At 51.4% G+C, this 20,085-nt stretch overlaps 7 protein-coding genes across 7 annotated transcripts; 4 read left to right on the forward strand and 3 right to left on the reverse strand.

Annotated features, from left to right (window-relative positions):
* Positions 1-695: 695 nt before the first annotated feature.
* Positions 696-1,391, forward strand: NCS54_01433100 (N-acetyltransferase domain-containing protein; the record flags this gene model as incomplete). Its single annotated transcript, XM_053159485.1, has 3 exons — positions 696-797; positions 847-1,326; positions 1,377-1,391. 3 exons carry the CDS (start codon positions 696-698, stop codon positions 1,389-1,391), a joined length of 597 nt encoding a protein of 198 aa, XP_053015460.1.
* Positions 1,392-3,237: 1,846 nt separating this feature from the next.
* NCS54_01433200 (Hypothetical protein) lies at positions 3,238-4,533 on the reverse strand (the record flags this gene model as incomplete). Its single annotated transcript, XM_053159486.1, has 6 exons — positions 4,308-4,533; positions 4,057-4,187; positions 3,921-3,950; positions 3,670-3,786; positions 3,433-3,610; positions 3,238-3,365 (listed from the first exon to the last, which is right to left on the reverse strand). Exons 1-6 carry the CDS (start codon positions 4,495-4,497, stop codon positions 3,238-3,240), a joined length of 774 nt encoding a protein of 257 aa, XP_053015461.1. The 5' UTR covers positions 4,498-4,533.
* A 1,359-nt stretch (positions 4,534-5,892) lies between these two features.
* On the forward strand, positions 5,893-9,264 carry NCS54_01433300 (AMP-binding domain-containing protein; the record flags this gene model as incomplete). Its single annotated transcript, XM_053159487.1, has 7 exons — positions 5,893-6,493; positions 6,546-6,680; positions 6,734-6,816; positions 6,868-6,971; positions 7,020-7,304; positions 7,357-7,450; positions 7,501-9,264. The coding sequence occupies 7 exons, from the start codon at positions 5,893-5,895 to the stop codon at positions 9,262-9,264; spliced, it is 3,066 nt and encodes a 1,021-aa protein (XP_053015462.1).
* A 1,914-nt stretch (positions 9,265-11,178) lies between these two features.
* Positions 11,179-12,344, forward strand: NCS54_01433400 (Hypothetical protein; the record flags this gene model as incomplete). Its single annotated transcript, XM_053159488.1, has 2 exons — positions 11,179-11,233; positions 11,296-12,344. The coding sequence occupies 2 exons, from the start codon at positions 11,179-11,181 to the stop codon at positions 12,342-12,344; spliced, it is 1,104 nt and encodes a 367-aa protein (XP_053015463.1).
* Positions 12,345-12,649: 305 nt separating this feature from the next.
* NCS54_01433500 (HMA domain-containing protein) lies at positions 12,650-15,582 on the reverse strand (the record flags this gene model as incomplete). Its single annotated transcript, XM_053159489.1, has 3 exons — positions 12,650-15,363; positions 15,415-15,483; positions 15,537-15,582. The coding sequence occupies 3 exons, from the start codon at positions 15,580-15,582 to the stop codon at positions 12,650-12,652; spliced, it is 2,829 nt and encodes a 942-aa protein (XP_053015464.1).
* A 1,327-nt stretch (positions 15,583-16,909) lies between these two features.
* NCS54_01433600 (MFS domain-containing protein) lies at positions 16,910-18,681 on the reverse strand (the record flags this gene model as incomplete). The annotated part of the gene is made up of 4 exons (XM_053159490.1): positions 16,910-17,161; positions 17,214-17,318; positions 17,376-18,556; positions 18,612-18,681. The coding sequence occupies 4 exons, from the start codon at positions 18,679-18,681 to the stop codon at positions 16,910-16,912; spliced, it is 1,608 nt and encodes a 535-aa protein (XP_053015465.1).
* A 584-nt stretch (positions 18,682-19,265) lies between these two features.
* On the forward strand, positions 19,266-19,990 carry NCS54_01433700 (N-acetyltransferase domain-containing protein; the record flags this gene model as incomplete). Its single annotated transcript, XM_053159491.1, has 2 exons — positions 19,266-19,677; positions 19,731-19,990. 2 exons carry the CDS (start codon positions 19,266-19,268, stop codon positions 19,988-19,990), a joined length of 672 nt encoding a protein of 223 aa, XP_053015466.1.
* Between the last annotated feature and the right edge of the window lie 95 nt (positions 19,991-20,085).

Here is a 20,085-nt window from a genome sequence, read left to right on the forward strand (position 1 = left end):
TTCAAGAAATCCCGAGGGCTGATGGATGGCGGATGTCTGTTCGCGCGCTCGGACGGACAGCTGTCTTGCTGCAACCTTTACGAGGCTCGATGGAAAGTCATTGCTTGTCACCAGTACCTCGAGGTACATGGAAGGCCTGGCCTTTTCGAGACCCTGCTTTTCTTGTTTTCAGAGGATTTTAACAGGGCAAGGGATATCTGAGCTTGAGCTGATTCTATATTTGGCAGCTGAATCCTATGTGTGTATCAAGAAAGGCTGCCACCATTTCGATGCACTTGCCCCGCCTCTATCTTCCTATTCATTCGATTGGTAGTCTAATAACAGAGCTAAAAAGAGAATTAGATGCATCAGTGAGGAGTGAGACTTCTGGTAGAGTATCAACATGACTAAATATGACGCTACCCAACGCGGCAAAGCAAGGTTTCGACATCGAAATTTTTAAGACGACCTCATATAGAGCCAGAAAACCGAATTTTTTCCTTCGAGTCTCATTTACATCATTCTTCCGATTATAGGGCTTCATCTCACCATGTGAGGAGACAGTGCTCAATTTAAGGGCGCCTTTGACGACATGCCCCACTGAAGCAACCCCACTCGATGCATCAAGACGATGATATAAAGATAACCGAGCTAGCTTCAAAATAGCCTCGTTCATCGGCAAGAAGAGAATAACATCGACGCATTCTACACTCACAATGGCGCTTTACATCCGACAGCTTAACATCAACGACCTCGAACGGTCTCTCGTCGTCGAGACGGCAGCGTTCCCGCCCGCAGAGGCGGCCACTCGTGAAAAGGTAGCGCCTAAACGATGACGTGTAGAGTCCTTCACCAACCGTGTTCTAGATCGAGTACCGCTTGACCGTCTGTCCCGAGCTCTGCGTCGGCCTTTTCCTTCGCGCTGGAGCAGATTTACCCGCTCAAGCCCCTCAGGACATCCCCATCATCACCGAGGGTGCCTCAGACGACGATGTCCTGATTGGACACGTCATTTCCACAATGTCGACAAACAAGCCTGTGCGGGATGAGGACATGGCTTGTCCGCCCGGGTGGAAGGCCAACCCGCAAGCCGACTACGAGGTTGGTCACAAAAAGAATGGCACGACGATTGCACTGCACTCACTAGCCGTCTCGCCCAAGTACCAGAGGTCTGGTTTCGGCAAGGGGCTCATGGCGGCGTATATCGGCCAGATGAAGAAGGCTGGCAGGGCTGAGAGAGTCTCGATTCTCACCTACGACCGTCTTGTCCCTTACTACCAGAAGCTTGGGTTCGAGCACTACGGAAAGAGTGAATCGGAATATGCCGGAGTGGCCTGGCATGATCTGGTAAGTACACGCCCACAACAAATTTTGTGAAATATTGCTAAGTTTCATAGTCATACGTTTTCTAAACGAGATTCCTACCTGTATCAGATGGGAAAATCTGATGCGGATATGTCTCGGCAACAGGAATGTAGATGGGCCGATTTGACCGAGGTTGATGTAGAGACTAGACATGGGTTTTGGTTTCTGGAACAGATAAAACGTGTAAAACATTCCAAAGATGAATAAAGTCGAGGATGAAGATCATATAGTATCGAATTACCTATTGATGCACGCGAGCTCAATCTCAGAATTTGGATGAGAGTGAGTTGAGGAATGAGCTGGAGGGTCTGATCTCACAGTCCGCAAGGACAACATAGATCCACTCCTATTCAGTGAGTTAGGTAGGTAATGTAAGGAAACATCTTCCCGACCCCAGTAGGTGATTTTTTTTTTTTTTTTGCCTCGAGCTGCTTCTAGGTCTGTGATAGAAGGTTGATGATGGCCCGACATGTGAAGTTCAACTTGTGTATGCTTCCTTTGATCAAGAGCCAGGAAGCCGAAGTAGACCATGATATTCGTTTGTATAACAAATATATGCCGGAACTTGAATTATGTGAAATCTGAGGGCTAAGCCTTGGTGGAAAGCCCATTTCATTTGATGCCATGCTAACCTATACGGGCACAGCAATCCTAGGTTTATTCGTCTATCTTGATCCCTGGAATCTGCTTGTTTGTTCTAGAGGCTTTCAAGAGTTATGAGACATTAGTCTTCTCAATTATCATGGCTATATCTGTACTTGTTGACGAGGGCATTCATTCTTTAGTTCGATCCATCCTTTGCGACTAGTTCCCTTTAGCAAGCGGAAAGACACCACTAGCGTTGCCAGTGGGCTCTGAGTTCAATACTGTCAAAGATGAAATTGCATTGTTATGGAGAGGAATGAATTAAAAACCGCTTAAAATGCTGCGGAACGAATTGCAAGGCAATAGAGAAATGTTGAAACCACGGCATATCTAGGGAGAAACCCAGTTCCACAGTAACCGTCAAGTCTATTGACATTGGAAGCAAAAAGTGACGTCGGCTAGATCCGCAAGCGAGACAAAGTTCCCCAAAATCGCCAGAGGGCTACGAGCCGTGTCTAGCTGAGTATGGGCCCCGATCTGAATCATCACGAATGAGATGTTTCCTTGTCAATGGCGCTTTCCAAGAAGGCTCGGTCTCGGCCTTTTCGACTCCATCAGCCCTGTTCTAGTGAACGCTCCACTCGCCAAGTCAACCAACAACCAGTGGGGGGGGCGTCTTGGGTTCGAATGTCTACAACCGACTCCGAGCAATGCATTGTCAAAACAGCATTTTGCATTTCCAAGGCAGAAACCATGTTCACGATCCATTTGAGGCAATTCATCTAGTGTATTATAGTCCGAGAAAATATAGACAATTAAGGTTATTTGCCCGAACGCAACGCAACGCAATTTCCTGGTGTTATCGCATCGGGGACACGGGACTCGGTTCCGACGGGACGCGCCGTGCCGCCTCAAATTCAAGGCTGTTGAAGATAAAATGCTACCAATTGATAAAAATGCTACCTACGCCATCAGTCCAGATGGCCTCGTGCAATACCACCTTCCATTCAGTCGTATACCTCCGCGGCATTTCCTTTAAGCATCGGTCAGTGCAACTTCTGGTTACGACCAGATACAGGTTATGGCCAAAGTTTATCAAGACCTTCCTAACAGGGACCATTCCGATGCCCAAGGTCCCTGGTAACGCGTTGCATCAAACACCAACGGAACGACCATGCACCATAAACCTGGGCATTGACGTAACATTCAGACAGAGATATCCCGTCAACCCCCACTCAAAAAGCCCATTACTCATTGTGTGACCAAACAAAAGATCCTTTCAAGTATCAAAAACAAGACCGAAATAGGCTACTTGGACTTCCACTCGGGTGTCCTCTTCTCAAGAAACGCCCTCACACCCTCTTCCTTATCAGCCGTGCTAAACGCCGTGTAATACAAGCTCCTCTCAAAGTCGTGATCACATCCAAGATCATCCGCTAGGTACCGTGTCAGCGCCGGAATATCAAACAAGGGAGGCGACCGGGTGCTGTGCCGGGTACTTGCATCTGCATATCGCTTCCTTGGCGAAGGACAGAGCCGTGGGGCTCAGCGCGGCGAGGCTCTTTGCCGTCTCGAGCACGTTGTGCAACACGCTCCCGCTGTCGTAGATGTCGGCGATTAGTCCAGCGGAACGGGCCTCGTCTGCCGAGATGGGCCTCCCGAGGAGGATCATCTGCATTGCCTAGAGTGGAAAAATATCAGCTTCCCGTCCCGGAGCCAAGAGATGCAGTGCCAACACACCTTGAACTTGCCCACGGCGTTGGTCAGTCGTTGGGTGCCTCCGGCGCCGGGGATGAGACCAATGGTGACCTCCGGCAGGCCGAAGCGGCTATCTCGAGCGGCAAAGATGAGGTCGCACTGTGACGGTGGTGGGCATTGTCAGCAAGCATCATTCGTGTCTCTCTGCATGTCTTGGGTTGGGACGACGCCTCAACGTCAGGGTTCAGCTGTCAGCTGTATTTGGGGGGGGGGGAGCTCAGATCACGACTCACCATCAAAGCGACCTCGAAGCCACCACCGAGCTGTCAATCATCAGTACATGGTACTCCACATTAGATCCGAGGCTAGTCTCTTTGTTCTGTCTGTGAACAAAAGATCTGCTCTCGAAATAGGGTATATGCCACTCACCGCCATTCCCTCAACTGCCGCAATGACGGGCTTCCGCACGGATCTCATGCCCGTGCATAGATCCTCTAGATATCGACGACCCCGCGCGGCCTCCGCATCGAGAGCCGAGATCTCGCTGATGTCGGCTCCCGCTACTCGCACGTCAGTCAACTTTCGCAAGTGCCGGGGTGGTGGTACCCCTGGTGTGTGGAGCAGGGCATGGGCAGGGCATGGCAGTGTAGATGTGCATGGGTGGGATGTGGGCTCTTTACCGCAAAAGAAACTTTTGCTGCCAGTGACAACAATGACTCGCACGCCACGGTCCCGGGATGCTTCCTGTAGCTGTTCCAGAAACACGGTAATCAGCTGCTGGGAGAGAGCGTTGCGCTTAGTTGGCCGGTTAAAGGCGAGGACTCTGACTCCGTCAACCGGAGTTGAGGCAATGACCAGCTCGTCACTCATTGTGTAGGACAAAGGTATAGTAATCACAGACAGACAAGAACTTGGCTGAGTTAATGCTCTGTCGGGTCAATCCTGGGCGGTGTTGGCTCAAATAGTCGCGTACGCCAATAACGCGGTTTAGTTGCGTCGATCAATGTGGATATGGGACGCGCAGCGCAGGCTCAACTGAGACACCTGAAATGATTGTTCGGCCAACAAGGCTCACAGGCGTGCTCAGAAGGGAAAGTGTGTCTCGGTTCGCTGAATTGAGGCATTTCTGATTAAGCGGTGGTTGGGGGTGCGTGGATCATCAAATCTGCACAACCCGCGTCGGGCAATTGTCGATGCAAATCGTTTCTTTTTCGGCCATCGATGTCGTGTCGATCTTCGGGCCTGTCAATCCGTCGGCTCGGTGTCAGTTCAAGCGGTGATGCGAACCATTTACAGTAGCTCAGAAGATCCTTGCACTTACAGTTGGCGGTATGCTTTTGGCTGTCAGTTCAGAAGATGTCAAAGTTGAAGATAAAAAGACGCGCAACTTGCAAGGTTGATCCCGCTTATATGGGCTCCAACTCCAAGCCATAATTCCCACTCGACAACCCAATAAACAACCAACAAAATCTCACCTTGCATCTCCCTCCCCGAGAACCCCACCGAGACAAACCAGACCCCTGCCATCCCTCGGCTCATGTGAGATTCTGCAGCTGCCGGAGCACGATCCTGCAGTTCCCGGTCTGCTGGAGAATTCTTGGCAACCCTTGTATCCGCGGTCATGGAACCGTCTCTGGCCTATGTGGGTGTCGTCTTGCAGGGGGGTTCCACAAAGCGGGCGACCTATACACACACACATCTTGGGAAGCTTCCATGTTCAGGTACTTGTCGGGAACAATGTTCAGCCATCGAATGATTTTCCACAGCCATCCGCATTGTCATGTGGCATACCCTCCAAGCTAGTTAGTGTCCTCGACGCTATTTGGCCCGCGTGCGCTTTAGCCTGACGTAGACGTCTCCCCCTCCAACACCACTTACCCGATCAAGGCGGAGCAAAGGTCCCCATTTGGTCATCAGTTTTCACAAATCTCGATACCAACAAGCAAAAAAAAAAAGACGCATATCCTCCCCCGGGGGCGCGGCTGGAGCTGAGACTCGGACCGCGTGCAGCTGACTGGTCCAACGACCTGGCCCTCTTTTCCCAACAGTGCGTGCCAAGTTCATGGCGGGAGGCTGGCGGGAGGGAAGGGACATGTCAAGAAGCGGAGAGACCGGTCTATTTAAGGAACGGGCTTCTTGTGGTGTAGGGACACGAGCACTTGATTAATTTCAAATTATCAACACCAATCTCCTCCTCCTCTACCTGCACGTCGAGCAATTTGAGTTTCTTTGATTATTACCCGGCGTCGATCGTCATCTTGTTGTATGAGCACTTCATCAAAAGTGCCACCCCCAGCTAGCATGGAGCCATCTATGCCCTCAGTCTCTCTCGGCTCGGCCGTACCCATCTCGTTTACGAGAGGTACCTCAAGCAGGCCTAGCTTTTCAACCATCACCGAAGCCTTCTACCACCATGCCTCCTCACAGCCCACAGCAGTCGCAGCCCGAGACCTGTCGGTCGAACCTCCTGCAGAGATCAGCTATGCAGAGTTGGCTCAACGCAGTGTCAGGTTAGCTCGACGGCTTCAGAACCTTGGAGTTGTTCCTGGGGATCGGGTGCCGCTTGTTGTGAAACGTGGTGTTGGCATGCTTGTTGGTATCGTCTCCATCCTGTCATGCGGAGCTCAGTACGTTCCTCTAGATGGATCCGTCGTGGCAGACGAGACACTACAGTTTGTCTTGAAACAAACTGGTGGTCGCACTGCTTTGGCTTTAAAATCCACTGCTCATCGTATACTCGATGCTGGAGTCAACAATGTCGTTGTCATTGACGACATGGAAGAAGTTGAGCAAGACGCCACAAGTCTCGAGGACTTCAAGCCCTTGAGTAACCCGGATGACGGATGTTACGTGATCTACACATCAGGTATGGTTTGACATGTCCCCTTCGCAGATGCTTAGTTGCTGATGAGATATAGGCACTACAGGGACACCCAAAGGGGTAGACGTCACTCACCGCAACGTAACAAACCTCGTATGCCAGTCGCCTGGAAACTTGGGCATCTCTCCTGGCGTGTGTGTAGGTCAAGTTCTTAATGTCAGCTTTGATATGGGTAAGTAATTCAAATCAAACTTGGGTGAGGGTTGGTGGCTAATTTGCGTGAAGCTGCTTGGGAAACCCTCGGCTGTCTGTCAAACGGCGGCACGCTCATTATGCGTGGCTCGGACTGGTCAAAAGCGTTGAAACAAGTAATAATTCTCTCGTCTTTTATTGCTCGGCAATCACTAATCCATGTGTAGATTGAGGTCTTGATATGCACACCCAGTATCTTGGCCAAATACAGCCCCTCAGACTACCCAAACCTCAAGGTGGCAGCCACCGCGGGTGAGCCCTCTTCCCAAAAGTATGTGCTACCTTTTGCATGATGATTCTTCGTCTAACTGGTCTTTAGACTTGCCGACCTCTGGGCATCTCACCTAAAATACTTCAACTGCTATGGCCCAACTGAGACAACAATTGTCAACACCATGCAACCTCACCAAGCAGGTCAACCTCTCTCAATTGGAAGGCCAACACCAGGAAACAGCGTCTATATCCTCAATGAATTTCTTTCTCCTGTTGCCGTCGGTGAGGTTGGCGTTGTCTGGGCTGGAGGTGCAGGTGTTGCCCGCGGCTATGTGGATATGCCGGAGAGGACGGTCGAGAGATTCAGACTGGACCCATTCGCTCAAGACGGGTAAGTCTTTACAGGCCTGCTTCTTGATGCATGTACTAACACACCTTGATAGTTCCAACATGTACAACACTGGGGACCTTTGTCAGTGGAACCACGACGGAACCCTCCACATCCTCGGCCGCGTCGACGACCAAGTAAAAGTAAAGGTGTGTACCTATAACCAACCAACCAAATCACCAACACTAACCACCAACAGGGCTTCCGCGTTGAGCTAGATGGCGTCGTTGCAAGCCTCAACTCGTGTCCTGCAGTGGACTCTGCCTCTGCCCTCCTCAGCGACGGCGAGATACACGCCTTCCTCACACCCCTCGGCTGTCCTCTTTCAGATGTTCAGAGCCACTTGAAGAGCCGCCAACCTTACTACGCCATGCCTACAAAGTACCACTTCTTTGATACGCTGCCCATGACGCAGAATGGAAAGATCGACAAAACGGCGCTGAGGTTGACGGCATCGTCTCCCGTCAAGCACATGTCAGCAGACGACGAAAAGACTCCCTTTGGTCTTGTTCGCGCTCCTCAGCCGGTTCATTTGGGTCATGCTCGGTCCGACTCTTCAACGTCAAGTGCCACGCAGTTCAGCACATTCTCCGACTCATCTGATGCCACTCTTATCGATGACCATCAAGTTGATCTCGAGAAAGCGCTCCCTGAAAAGAACTATGGCAAGCACGCACGCGGCCTTCGCTATAGAGCACTCATCATCTACCGCCGCCTCTTCTCCCTAGTCGGCTTGTTCAATATCTCGGCAGTCATCGCCCTGATCCTTACCGGAATCAGCCGAGAGTGGCTGGGCAACATCACGGCGATCAACCTGGCGACTGCTGTTCTCGTCCGCCAAGAATTCGTCATCAACGCTCTCTACACGATCACCTGCAGCGTGCCCAAGTCTTGGCCCCTCTGGATCAGGTCTCGCTGCGCCAAGATCTATCATCTCGGAGGTGTCCACTCTGGCGCGGCTGTCAGTGCCGGGGCGTGGCTGTTGGCGTCCAACATTGCCGATATCGCCTGTATGTATGGAAGCTGTGCCAACTGGGGTACGCAGTCGATTGAGTCCAAGACCATCTCGTGGGTCCTCTCTGCCCTTTTCGTTGCCATGATCGCGCTTGCGTGGCCCTCGATGCGGAAGCGCCACCACGATCTGTTTGAGAAGACGCATCGATTTGCTGGTTGGACCATGCTTGCTCTTTTCTGGGCTCAAACTGTTCTCATTACCCGAGACAGCGCACCAGCTGGTACCTCTTTGGGTCAAGCTTGTGTTCGATCGGTGCCATTCTGGCTCCTGGCCGTAGCTACCGCGAGTGTCGCCTCTTCTTGGATGTTCCTCCGTAAAGTTCCCGTTCAGGCCGAGGTTCTTTCCAACCACGCTATCAGGCTGCACTTTGACTACACGGTTCCCGTCAATGGATCATTCACTCGGTTATCGTACAAGCCCCTGATGGAGTGGCATTCGTTCGCCACTATTCCCGCTCCCGAAGCCGTCAACGGCAGGCCGAAAGGCTACTCGCTCATCGTTAGTAACGCTGGCGACTGGACCAAATCGACCATTCAAAACGGCCCCTCCCATATTTGGACTCGCGGCGTGCCAACATGTGGTGTCATGCGTATCGCGACCCTCTTCAACCGAGTCGTTCTCATCGCAACTGGCTCAGGCATTGGACCCGTGCTTGGACACATCCAAAACCCAAGCTGCGCGACACAACTTATCTGGTCCACCAAGCAACCAGAAGAGACATTCGGCAAAGCCCTCTGCCAAACAATCAGCGACCGAATTCCGAACGCAGTCATCCACGACACCAAGAAATCCGGGCGTCCGGATCTGGTCAAAATGGGCTACAACCTAGCCAAGAGCTTCCAAGCCGAGGCTGTCATCATCATCGCAAACGAGAAGATTACGAAGAAGGTAGTGTACGGGTTGGAGACAAGAGGCGTTCCTGCTTATGGCGCCATTTGGGATAGTTGAACAAGTTTTTATGAAGTGTAATGTCCTGTACTTATTAGAGCATGAAGCATGAAGCATGAGGGACTGGAGTTTCTGGAGTTTATGACGCTTTTACATGCCGGAATGAGAATTGATTCATGATTTATCGTTATTTGATACCTTTTTACTCGAACTCTGAAGTCCCCACAATGCCAATGATTTGGAATACCTTCACACGCGTTATTTGATAGGCTAGCTGCTAAACTCTGTCAAGACCTGTCAGATTAAGGTTTCAAACTCTGATCGCGGTTCCGGCTGTGTGGTAACTTTCCACCCATGTCACGATGCTACCAAAAGGGTCCGGGTGTGCAAATCAAAGGCAGACGCCCTGTGGGGAGAGTTTTGACTTTGATGCTGCGGGTGGTCTTCAGTGTCAACGTTGGTTAGGGTACATGAACTGCTCTGGTAAAACATGTCTCGAAGCGTGCATGAGGCCTGAGACTTGCCCTGCAGAGGTTTATGCGCGATTAGCAAGACGAGGGCTTTTGGTTCAGTATGGGAGTTATTAAAATAACTATCTATTCGTCGAGGTTGTAGCAAATGGAGTTGCCAAGATGATAGTGGTGGTTCATATCGTGCCGCGGAAAATTAGACCAGCAACCAACCTTCATCACGAAGCAAGAGACGCCGGATCCTGATGGATATTCAATATCCTAATAATCAAGTCGTATTTCTTTCAGGGTCTGCGCATTGTTTCTCAGTCTTTCCCGGACAGATAACCATTTTGTTGGCGGCCGTTGTATCACGACGCTGGAAGTGGGCGCATCCGGCGGATTCATGACAACACTGAGGAGACATAGACCATCATTGATATAGCATTGGTGATAGATGCCTCACATAAATATTTCAAATGTGCCTTCAACATTCTCCTTGTTGGGTGAAATGATCTTTCAACTTCTCAGCCGGCAGCACACAAACCTTGTGCCTGCAATGACTGTGCTCTGATGAGGAAGCAACCCAGAAACATACTTGGGATCTGTTTGAGGTATTTTCATCCTGGCTTTACGTATAATTGCCATGTAACCATTCTCAAAAAGCCTATTTCCTTCCTTTTGTATACCAGCACTACCAATAACCATGTCGCTGACTGCAGTTAAAATGCTCTGTTAGCGCGAAGAGAACGCAGGACATTTCTCGGCAATTACAACCGCACCTTTCAACTGCATATTTTGATGGAATCTTGTGTTCAGAGGAATATTAAAAGCCTCAATGCCATTTCGAATGATTGGGCTATGCAAAATGAATGCTGCTGATCAACCATACTCATCCAGCTGATGTGGATACTGCCATGTTGGGGACGAGACAAACCCACACTACACTGCAGAAGCACTACAATTCCCTTCTGGAGTATTAAATTTGGAGAAAACAAGGCTATCTATAACTGGAACTTTAAAAACGTTATCCCACTGATTTTGAGTCCCCCGGAACCCATGGCGAGTCTCTCGAGTGGACGCGTCTTGATGGTCTAGGGTGGCACGATGGTACCACTTGGTGGTTGTGCCATCTTTGGTCTGTCCTAGGGGACTCAACCTTGGCTGGGGTAGCAAATAACGTGTTGCACTGTTAAACAAGTACCAACCACGCAGTGAAACTGCACCTTAAGTGATATCTCTCACCGACGTCACCATCACGAGGTCCTTCGTTCGCATTGTGTTTGATCACGGGATCTCACGTGACTCGGAGACCGTCGGAAATGAAGTCTCCACACCGCGGCGACTTTTTCAAAAGTCTCCGCTCCGCGGCCCGGCACGGCACACGCACAACTGGAACCCGCACTGCCTACCGACCTGATCTGACGTCGCTGGAGGGCCTGGGGATATCCTGACATTATCAGCCTTTCTACCTTGATGGCCAACCTTAGAACCCGCCTTGTAGCGGCCTTCTCAGCTGCGTGACATGGACCCCCGCACAAATACCGACAAGTCCCGCCATCGTGCCTGTGACCCCTGCAGTCAGTTCATGTCCCCCCACGAATTTCCCCCCGAGTGAGCAGACTAACAGGGCTCCCAATAGGGAAGCGCAAAGTGAGGTGTTCGCGACACATTCCGCTGTGTGAGAGATGTTCGCACTTTGGATTGGAATGCGAGTATTCGCCTGTTAGGACAATGGGGAGACCTCGTGTGCGGCAGCCTCGTCACCATGTCAACTCTACTCCTGCTTCGATGCCGAACGATCTCATCAACATGAGCACCTTTGACCAACCAATGGGTGACATCTTTGGGGACTTTACCGCTCAGCTGCCACCTTTCAACATGGACTTTGGCGGTGGTCGAAACAGTTCACCTGGGCACGATTTCTTTCAGTCTCGACCGATAGACGAGGACGAGGCTCCTACTTCACCGCAAGATCATCAAAGCCCTTGCTTGCTTCATCATGGGCCAGGAAAGTGCGGGCAAAAGAGCCCAGACCGCGACACAACCCCCAGCCTCTCAACAAAGAAATGCAGTTGCGTCGAGTTGGTGAATCAGCACTTCTCTTCAGTCGAAGATTCCCTCGAGACATTCCAGGTTCTAAAGGTTCTACAACAATCAATACAGTCGGCAAAGTCTATCCTGGAGTGCAGCACCTGTTTCGGATCGTGGGACACGAACCCTGGGACGTCCAGAAACGTCTACCTTCTGGGCTCATTAATGTCAAGCATCAGCTCTTCATACGGCGACTTTTTCCTCCACCAGAAACGCATCGCCGCTGAGTCAACAAGCAGTGGCAAACCGATCAAGGTACTACTCGGCCAACCACCAGATGAGGCCGCAACGGTCGAGCTTGCTCTTGACGGCGAAAGCTATGGGGACTTCATACGTGCGAGCCTGAGACAGGAGCTGGGGCGTCTGCTGAAGTTGAGCGATGCGTTTGCGGAAAGACAGACTCGGTTACACAACCAAGGCCACGAAGGCTGCGAACCGGGCAAGGACTGTACAAACGTAGAGTTTGTGCCTGACGAAAAACATCCGGCAGAGGTATGTCCGAGAGATGTGGACATCACCGAGGTTTTTTCGTGCTTCCGCACAGTTGACCAGGTGCGGGCCGTTATGATGGAGACGCAGAAGATCATATCAGCATAGCAATAGCGAGGGTGTCGGCGTTTAGCTCTTGAAGCATTTATGGTAGCGTGAAATATTGTTGGCACAATGAACGAGGGAATGGAACCCGGTTCTGAATTGTTCACGAGTTATTTTTCGCTCGCTTGCTCTGACCAGCGTCTCCATTACTTTCGCATCGGATAGACGCCCTTACGTGCCTCAACTCTGGTAAACGTTGCTGGAAGGAAGATGCGCATCTAATGTGTATTGTATTGTAGTCTTCAAGACATGTCTACATCGTCTATCTAAGATACTATCATCCCCCTTTCCCTCGTCCGTTCTCTTGATCAAATGTCCTTGACCTTAGTCTTGAGGTTCAACAAAAACATGGACACCGCAGCCAGAATCACAGGAATGACACTAACCATCTCACCAAGACCGGCATACGCGGGCGGGATGCGGAACTTGACCCAAGCGCCACTGGCCATGGTAACGGCGAGAACGTTGTACACACCAGACCAGATGAAGTTGAAAGCCATCCTGTTGAACGACGCCTGACTGACGTTGAGCAGGAAAGGAATCCCTTCCAGGCCATTCATGAGAACCACATCCGCAGCGCCCTGAGTGACGTCGCTGCTGGTCAGTCCGCCGCCCATCTGAACACCGACGTTGGCCTGAGCAACAGCTACAGCGTCGTTGGTTCCATCACCACAGAAGACGACATACTTGGACTTGTCTTGCATGAGTGCGGCGACATAGTCACGCTTCTCAGGCGGGGTGCGTTCACCGACGGCATTTTCCGGTGGGATGCCGACTGTGGCTGCGACGGACTTGACGGCCATGGTCTGATCGCCGGACACGAGGTGGACTGCAATATTGCGGGCTTTGAGATTGGCAATGACGCGGATGGCTTCAAGGCGGATCTGCACCTTCAGACCGAAGACGACAAGAGGAATCGAGTTTCGAGTGATGATCAGCGTAGTGAGGCCAGCGTGTTGAAGGCGAACCACCTCTGGCACGCTGCCGGCTCTGGTCCATCGAGCGTTTCCAGCTTGGAGTCTGGATCCGTTGTAGTCGGCCTCGATACCGGCGCCCGGAACAACACGAATGTTGGACACATCAGTCATCGCCTTTACGCTCTGCTCGCTCAAATGCTTCTCGACTGCAGCCGAGACAGGGTGCTTGCCTCCTGCGACCAGGGCCTTCGCGATAGCGATGATCTCATCTTGATCTATTCCAAGGATCACCTGCTCGACAACACCAAGTTCGCCCTCGGTGATGGTACCCGTCTTGTCGAAAACGACATCGGTGGTCTTTCGAGCACGCTCAGTTGTCTCGGCAGACTTGATGATGACACCACCCCGGGCCGCAATGCCGCCGGCGACAACCAGGACCATGGGAACTGCGAGGCCGAGGGCACAAGGACATGCGACAGCGAGAGTGGCCACGGCATACGTGATGGCGTTTCCGATGGTCTTTCCTCCGCTGTAGCCACGGACCTCGATGCCGACAGCGACCCAAATGACAAGCGTGATGGCAGCGACGACTGCCATGGTTGGGACGAACCAGCTGGCGACCTTGTTGGCGAGGTCTTGAAGCTTGGGCTTGGAATTGGCAGCTTCCTCAACCAGCTGAGCAATGTCGGTGACAGTGTTCTTTCCAGGCAGGCGAGTGAGCTGGGCGACGACAGTACCATCTCCATTGACGGTGCCTGCGATCAAGTCGTCTCCCTTCTTCTTGAGGACAGGCAGGGTCTCTCCAGTGAGCATAGATTCGTCGACTTCGGTTTGTCCAGAAACGACAAATCCATCGGTAGGAACACGCGAATGCGGGAGAACCTTGAACTGGTCACCGTACTGAAGCAGGCGAGCGTCAATTTCGCGATCACCATCATTGGCGACAAGGACAGCGGTGTTGTTCTGCTTTGATCTCAATGAGACGGCAGCGACGGCTTGGACTCTTGCAAAGGCGGCGATGAGGCGTCCGACGAGGATCAGGGTAACAAGCATGGTGCTCGTCTCGAAAAACTCGTCTTCATCCAGTGGCTTGCCAGCCATTTTGAAGCTGAAAGCAATGACAGAGTAGATGTACGCTGCGCTGATGCTCATGACGACAAGCATGTCCATCTCCACAGCGCGGCTGTACCAAAGGGCGCTAATAGCAGGACGGTAGAACTCGGGGATAGCGATGATCTGGACCAGGGTTCCGAGCACAAGACCGATGATTCCCTTGGTCTTGCCGTCAACAAGACCCTCGTCCCAGGAGACAACTGCAACGGGAATGGTGAGCGCAGCTGCAAGGGCAGTCTTTGTGAGCTGATCCCAGAGTCGGCGACGACTGTTCTCAAGTTGGGGGTCGCCGCGAGGCTGTGCTAGACCCTGGCACTGACTCTCGAGGGAGGAAAAGAGATCGCGGGCACCGATCACGGTGGGCTCGTAGGAGAGACGGACGGTTGACTTGTCGAGAAGTTGGACATCAGTCACGCCTCGAGGTGGCTCATCAACCAGTCTCTTTCCCTCTGCCGAAGAGACCAAGACATCGAGGAAGTAGTTGCCGCCAACCACTTTGCTTAGAGTGAAGCCACTAGCTGTCGTGGCAAAGCGAATAACCTCATCCGCATCCGTGATGGAAGTATCAACGTTGAACTCTCCATTCCCCATGACAAAGTTGACTCGAGCTTGAGAAACACCAGTCATGGACCCAAACACGCGCATCAACTTGTCAGCGCAAGTAGTGCAATCCATGCCACTAACCAAGAAACTAACAGTCTCGGCACCATCCGCCTTTTCAGGATCACTCGTCTTGACGCCACTGCCCGAAGGCTTGAAGGTTGGGATCGCGGGGCGTGGCTTGTGCTTGTGACCGGCATGCTTCTTCTTGGGAGTGGACTTGCGGCTCTTGCAGCAGGTATCAGCGTCGCGGTCGATTACGCTTCGGCAGATGCAACGGAGTTGTTCGAGGTAGCTGCTGTATTGGTCGAAGGCGGCTTGGAGGTGGGTGTTGCAGGCAGCTCCGGTTCGGTGGCCGGTCGTGTCGTGTTCGTGAGGATGATTCGAGGATTCTAGACTTGAGTTAGCCCATGGTACTAATGAGTAGGAGTATATGGACTTACTGTCGTGGCTTGGATCACCTTCGCAAGCCTTTGCACACTCGAGTGCTGCTGCGTTTTGGATGCACTTTTCTGGGGAGACGTGTTAGAGGTGACATGGTTGAATATTAGGTAGCACAGCTTACCGTCACAGCGCTCTTCAGAGCCACAGCAAGTCGAAGCAGTGGACATGACGCTGGCGCAGTCAGAGTCGTCACAGCATCCGGCGTGGCCATGATCATCGTTGTGGGACTCATGATCGTGATCATCACCACAGCATCCACCGTGGGCGTGGCCATCATGGTCATCATGGTCTCCGTGATTAGACTGGTGGCTATGATCATCACCGCAGCATCCCGAGTGTTCGTGACTGTCATTGTGTTGTGTAGGAGGCGAGGCAGGGGATGGCTTATCCCCATTGGGATTTGAACAACACGATGCACCCATCGTCAAGTGAAAGATACAAAATGGGTAAAGAAAGTAGCCGATGTATTCAAGATATCACTGATAAGATACAAAAGAGGAGAAAATTTCATCCAGACTGTCCACGTTTCTTATATAACCCACAACGGGGCTGTTTGCTCCAGGGCGGTGTTATCAATCTGTAAAGTCGCCGCGCGCCGCGGCCCCACTGCAAGCGACAACAACTCTCCGCTCCGCGCAACTTGTCGGTGAAGCTCCGCTCAAAGAATACGCAAACCAAACCAAAAAAAAATCGATTAATTACCGGGTATCGGGAATAATCACGCCACACGGACATGGCCTTTGGGCATTTCTCTTAGATACCCGTGTTCCTCGGTGCCATTACGTCAAGTGCGAGGTGCATGCCCATTGTATGAATTCCTCGGCCGTGTTAGACGGATCTGAAGAGTGGAAAAGAAGAGGAGAATTAGTGAACTTACCTTTTGATCGACTGGATATCGGCACATCCAGAATTAGAAACCGGGTTGGAATGGTTGATGGTGGCAGGACCAGCCAGAGAGTGTTTGTGGTGGAGAGCAAACAATAAGCTCAAACTGCAGGATTTTCTAGAAGGTTAGGATTCTAAGGATCTTGGGAATTGCTTGGTAAAATACCTCACTGTTTGGCTGCTTGAGGTGGCGTATAACTTGTGTCATGTGAAGTTTGAGTAAATAGATATATGATATGACAGCCCAGTAGGACAAAGCCTGACCAAGGTCGAAAATGTGAGATTGGAAGACAACAAATCTAGCACCGCAAGACCATTGGCTGTTTTCATCTCTTTGTGACTTAAACCCTGAAAATTGTCGGTCTTGTCGGTGTGCCACTGCAAGTTCTGGTTGCTACAAGGTGATAAATCATTGTCTTCAAATAGCATGGCTTTATGGAATCATGCATGGCACTCGATAATCAAGCTGGGGGGAGCCAAAGGGAAGAGACGAGAATAAAAAATAAAAGAAAAGAGGTTGAATAAGTAGAGGAGGAAGAAGTTGAGCTTTCCCTATCTCTGGGAAGGCGACAGAGTTCTCAACATGACAATCTTGTAGTCAAAGCTAGGCTAAGAAAAGTCTCGTCCCGTCGGCTGCTGCTGTGACATCTTCATATAAGCGTTCCTAGTCGCCACTCTTCCCTTCTTACCCCAAACAAGTAATACCGCAGGGAGGAGGAGCACCACAAAGCAGACGACAGAGATGAAGATGTGCAGCCCCTGAAGGCCCATGGCTTTGGTCCATGGGGTGAGGGCGAACAGAACCACCACAGCGAGGACATTACGAACAAAGACGACACCAACCAACGCATTTCCGACAATCTATGGCTCGTATCAGATTCTCTGTCTGGGCTCTGAGGGGCTGGGTACTTACATCATGATAGCAGTCCATTGAGTAGGAGAGTGCAATGTCGCCTGCAACAGTGAGACCAAATGCAAACATGCCGAGGCCGACGGCAAGGACAGGCCATGAAGCTCCCTAGGTTGTAGAATAAGCCACTGAGTAGTAATATGACCGTTGGGGGTTGAGACTTACGCTGTTAAGCCCCAGACCGAATGTAAGAATGCCGGCCGGGGTAATGATGGCCATCGGAAGAGCAAGCCAGAGACGCATCTCAGGTTCGTAGATGCCGTTGTTCCTCTTGGCCAGCCACACAATAGACTTGTCGTTCAGGTATCCGCCAAAGAAGACTCCGGGGAGCGAGCCGACGAACGGGGCGAGGTTCATCAACCCTACACCCACCGCAGTGAAGTTGTACGGTGGAAGAAACAGGTAGGTTGACTGCGTAGAGATCAGAATGGCAAACCATGCCAAAAGGGTACCAAATGTGGCAGCCGTGTAAGCAACCGCAGGGAAGGTGAACAAGACCACCACGGGTTGGTAGAAGTCGTGTAGCATGGAGCCATCAGTTTTGGTGACCCATGCAAGGCGCTCGCGGTATGACTTTTTGCGGGGTGGAGACTCAAGCTGAACAGCAGAGCTAACCTGCTGTAGTTGGGCATGCTTATCTCGAGAGGTCTCTGTCGACTCGTTTCTCTCGCCTTGGTCAGATGCAACCTCGTGTGAGCCTGTCAGAACACGGGTAAACTTGGTTTCCTCGAAAAACAGAAGAATCAATACAAGGTTGATCCCGAAGAGTATAACACACCACCACCACATCCATCGCCACCCTTGGCTCTCGACGATGTATCCTGAGGCCACTGGTCCAAGGTAGGCGCCGGTGAAGGTGGAGAAGAGGTACCATCCGTTCATGGATGCGTGGTCGTGAACGAAGAAAAGGTCGGCGATGGTCATCTGCGCGATGGTTTCACTTACGGCTCCTCCGAGCCCGGAAATCAGGTTGCTTCCATATGAATCCCCTATGTTCTTTGTCGTTGCAAACCAGATGCAGCTGACAAACTGCAACAGTGCGCTGAATAGGTAGACTGGGCGCCGTCCATACTTGTAGGCGAAAGGAATAAAGAGAATGCAGCCCACAGCCAAACCGGCATAGTTGACAGCGGCGGATCCATTGAGCTGATCGACTGAGAATCTCAGCTCCCCTTGCATTTGCTCCCAGGCTGTGAATCCAATGTCCAGCTGAACAAAGGTGAGCAGGACGTATAGAGACACGAGGGCGAAGTTGACTGCTTTCCGTAGTGCACTCCAGTTCAAGGGGTCGTTGGGGTCGTCTGTCGGAGTTGGATGCAGGATCGTGCCGTTGATGAGTTCATCGCCTCGTAAATAGTTAGCTAATGGATAGAGAGAGCGGGCCGAGAATAGGGTGCTCACGATCTGCTATGATTACCGTTCCCGGAGCCCAAAAATCAGGGTTCTGCTCGGGTTGACTCGAGGGCGCCATGGTGATGAACAGTTCAGTGTTGCTTGACGAAGTGCTTTCGCCCATCATCTATGGTTCTGGGAGAAGCAATTGATCCAGAGTCGCCATTCATCTGCAATATTAATATTTCGAGGGTCTCAAACAATCACAGGGTCTACGACAATCGGCAGCCGGTGGATTACGTAGATAGCATATCAGGGGGCTACGAAGTGTGACCTCCACGACCGGTAGTTTGAGAGATTACTTATCAACTTGCTTGGGCCTGGCCAATCACACGCCAAAGAATAGGCCGGCCCAGCTTGACAAACGTTACCCCAGACTCACCATCCCATCTAATCGTGCGTGGATTCTTGGGGCGCGAAATTCGATCTTGCGGGGTAAAAGAGCACTTTTCCGAAAGCAGCCAATATTTTGCAATCGCGGTGCAGAGCGAGCCGGTAGTTTTTGATAGATACCAGGACATGGCTTGTCGCTTGTAATGCCCATTTGTGGTTAGCTTCTGTGGTGGCAGAGGGCATTCTCAACCGCGAACGAAGCAACACACAGCATAAGAGCAAACTGCCAACAGTATCGGCATTTGTTGCCATGTCGTAGCAATCTCAATCATGGTCGTCATCAACTCCCCCCAGCCATCTGAAGCTCAACGCCTCGGTGAGATTTACGTCTCATCAATGGCCGAGAACCCTGTTGTCATTGTTCAGTTTCCCACACCCGAACGTCGACAAGAATTGCAAGCATACTTTACAATCTCTATTGAACATTCTATACAAAAAAGTCCCGACACGACATTGGTTGCGAGAACCGACAATGGGCGGATTCTGAGCTTCATCCATTGGGATGTGATTGACCCTCATACCGCCCATCAAGAGGCTAAAGAATCGAACAATCCGCCAAAGGCTGATCCTTCCGCCAGCGACAGTGTTTCTTTTGACAGCGAGGCTCTTAGCTGGCAATCGAATTATCTTGCTATCGCGGAGGATGCACGGGTCAAAACCATGGGTCAACGACCGTACATCCGTAAGAATATGCCCGGGTTTGGTACAGAAGCTCTCTAACTGCCGAACATTTAGATTTGGTCTACGTTTCCACGGATCCCAATCACCAAGGCCATGGTTCTGCTAGTAGACTTCTGAGTCGTCTAATGGAGGTGGCCGTATCCAATAGGTTACCCATCTGGCTTGAGAGCACAATGAATGCAGTGTCATTTTACGAGAAGAAGGGTTGGCAAAGGGTATGCAAGATTTGTACACCAGCGCCTGGAAATGCTGGAGAGTTTCATGGAGGTGTGTATGAAGAACAAGGTATGCTATGGGAGGCCCCTTCGGCTTGAGAAGGCAGTCTCATATCAATTAATTGGCTGGCAACAATAAGAATTCATCATGCCTACACTCTTACCTGATTGCCTGTCGTACCATTTCTAGTTAA

This window comes from Fusarium falciforme, chromosome 12 (assembly GCF_026873545.1).
Source record: "Fusarium falciforme chromosome 12, complete sequence".
In the NCBI taxonomy this organism is placed as follows: Eukaryota; Fungi; Ascomycota; class Sordariomycetes; order Hypocreales; family Nectriaceae; genus Fusarium; species Fusarium falciforme.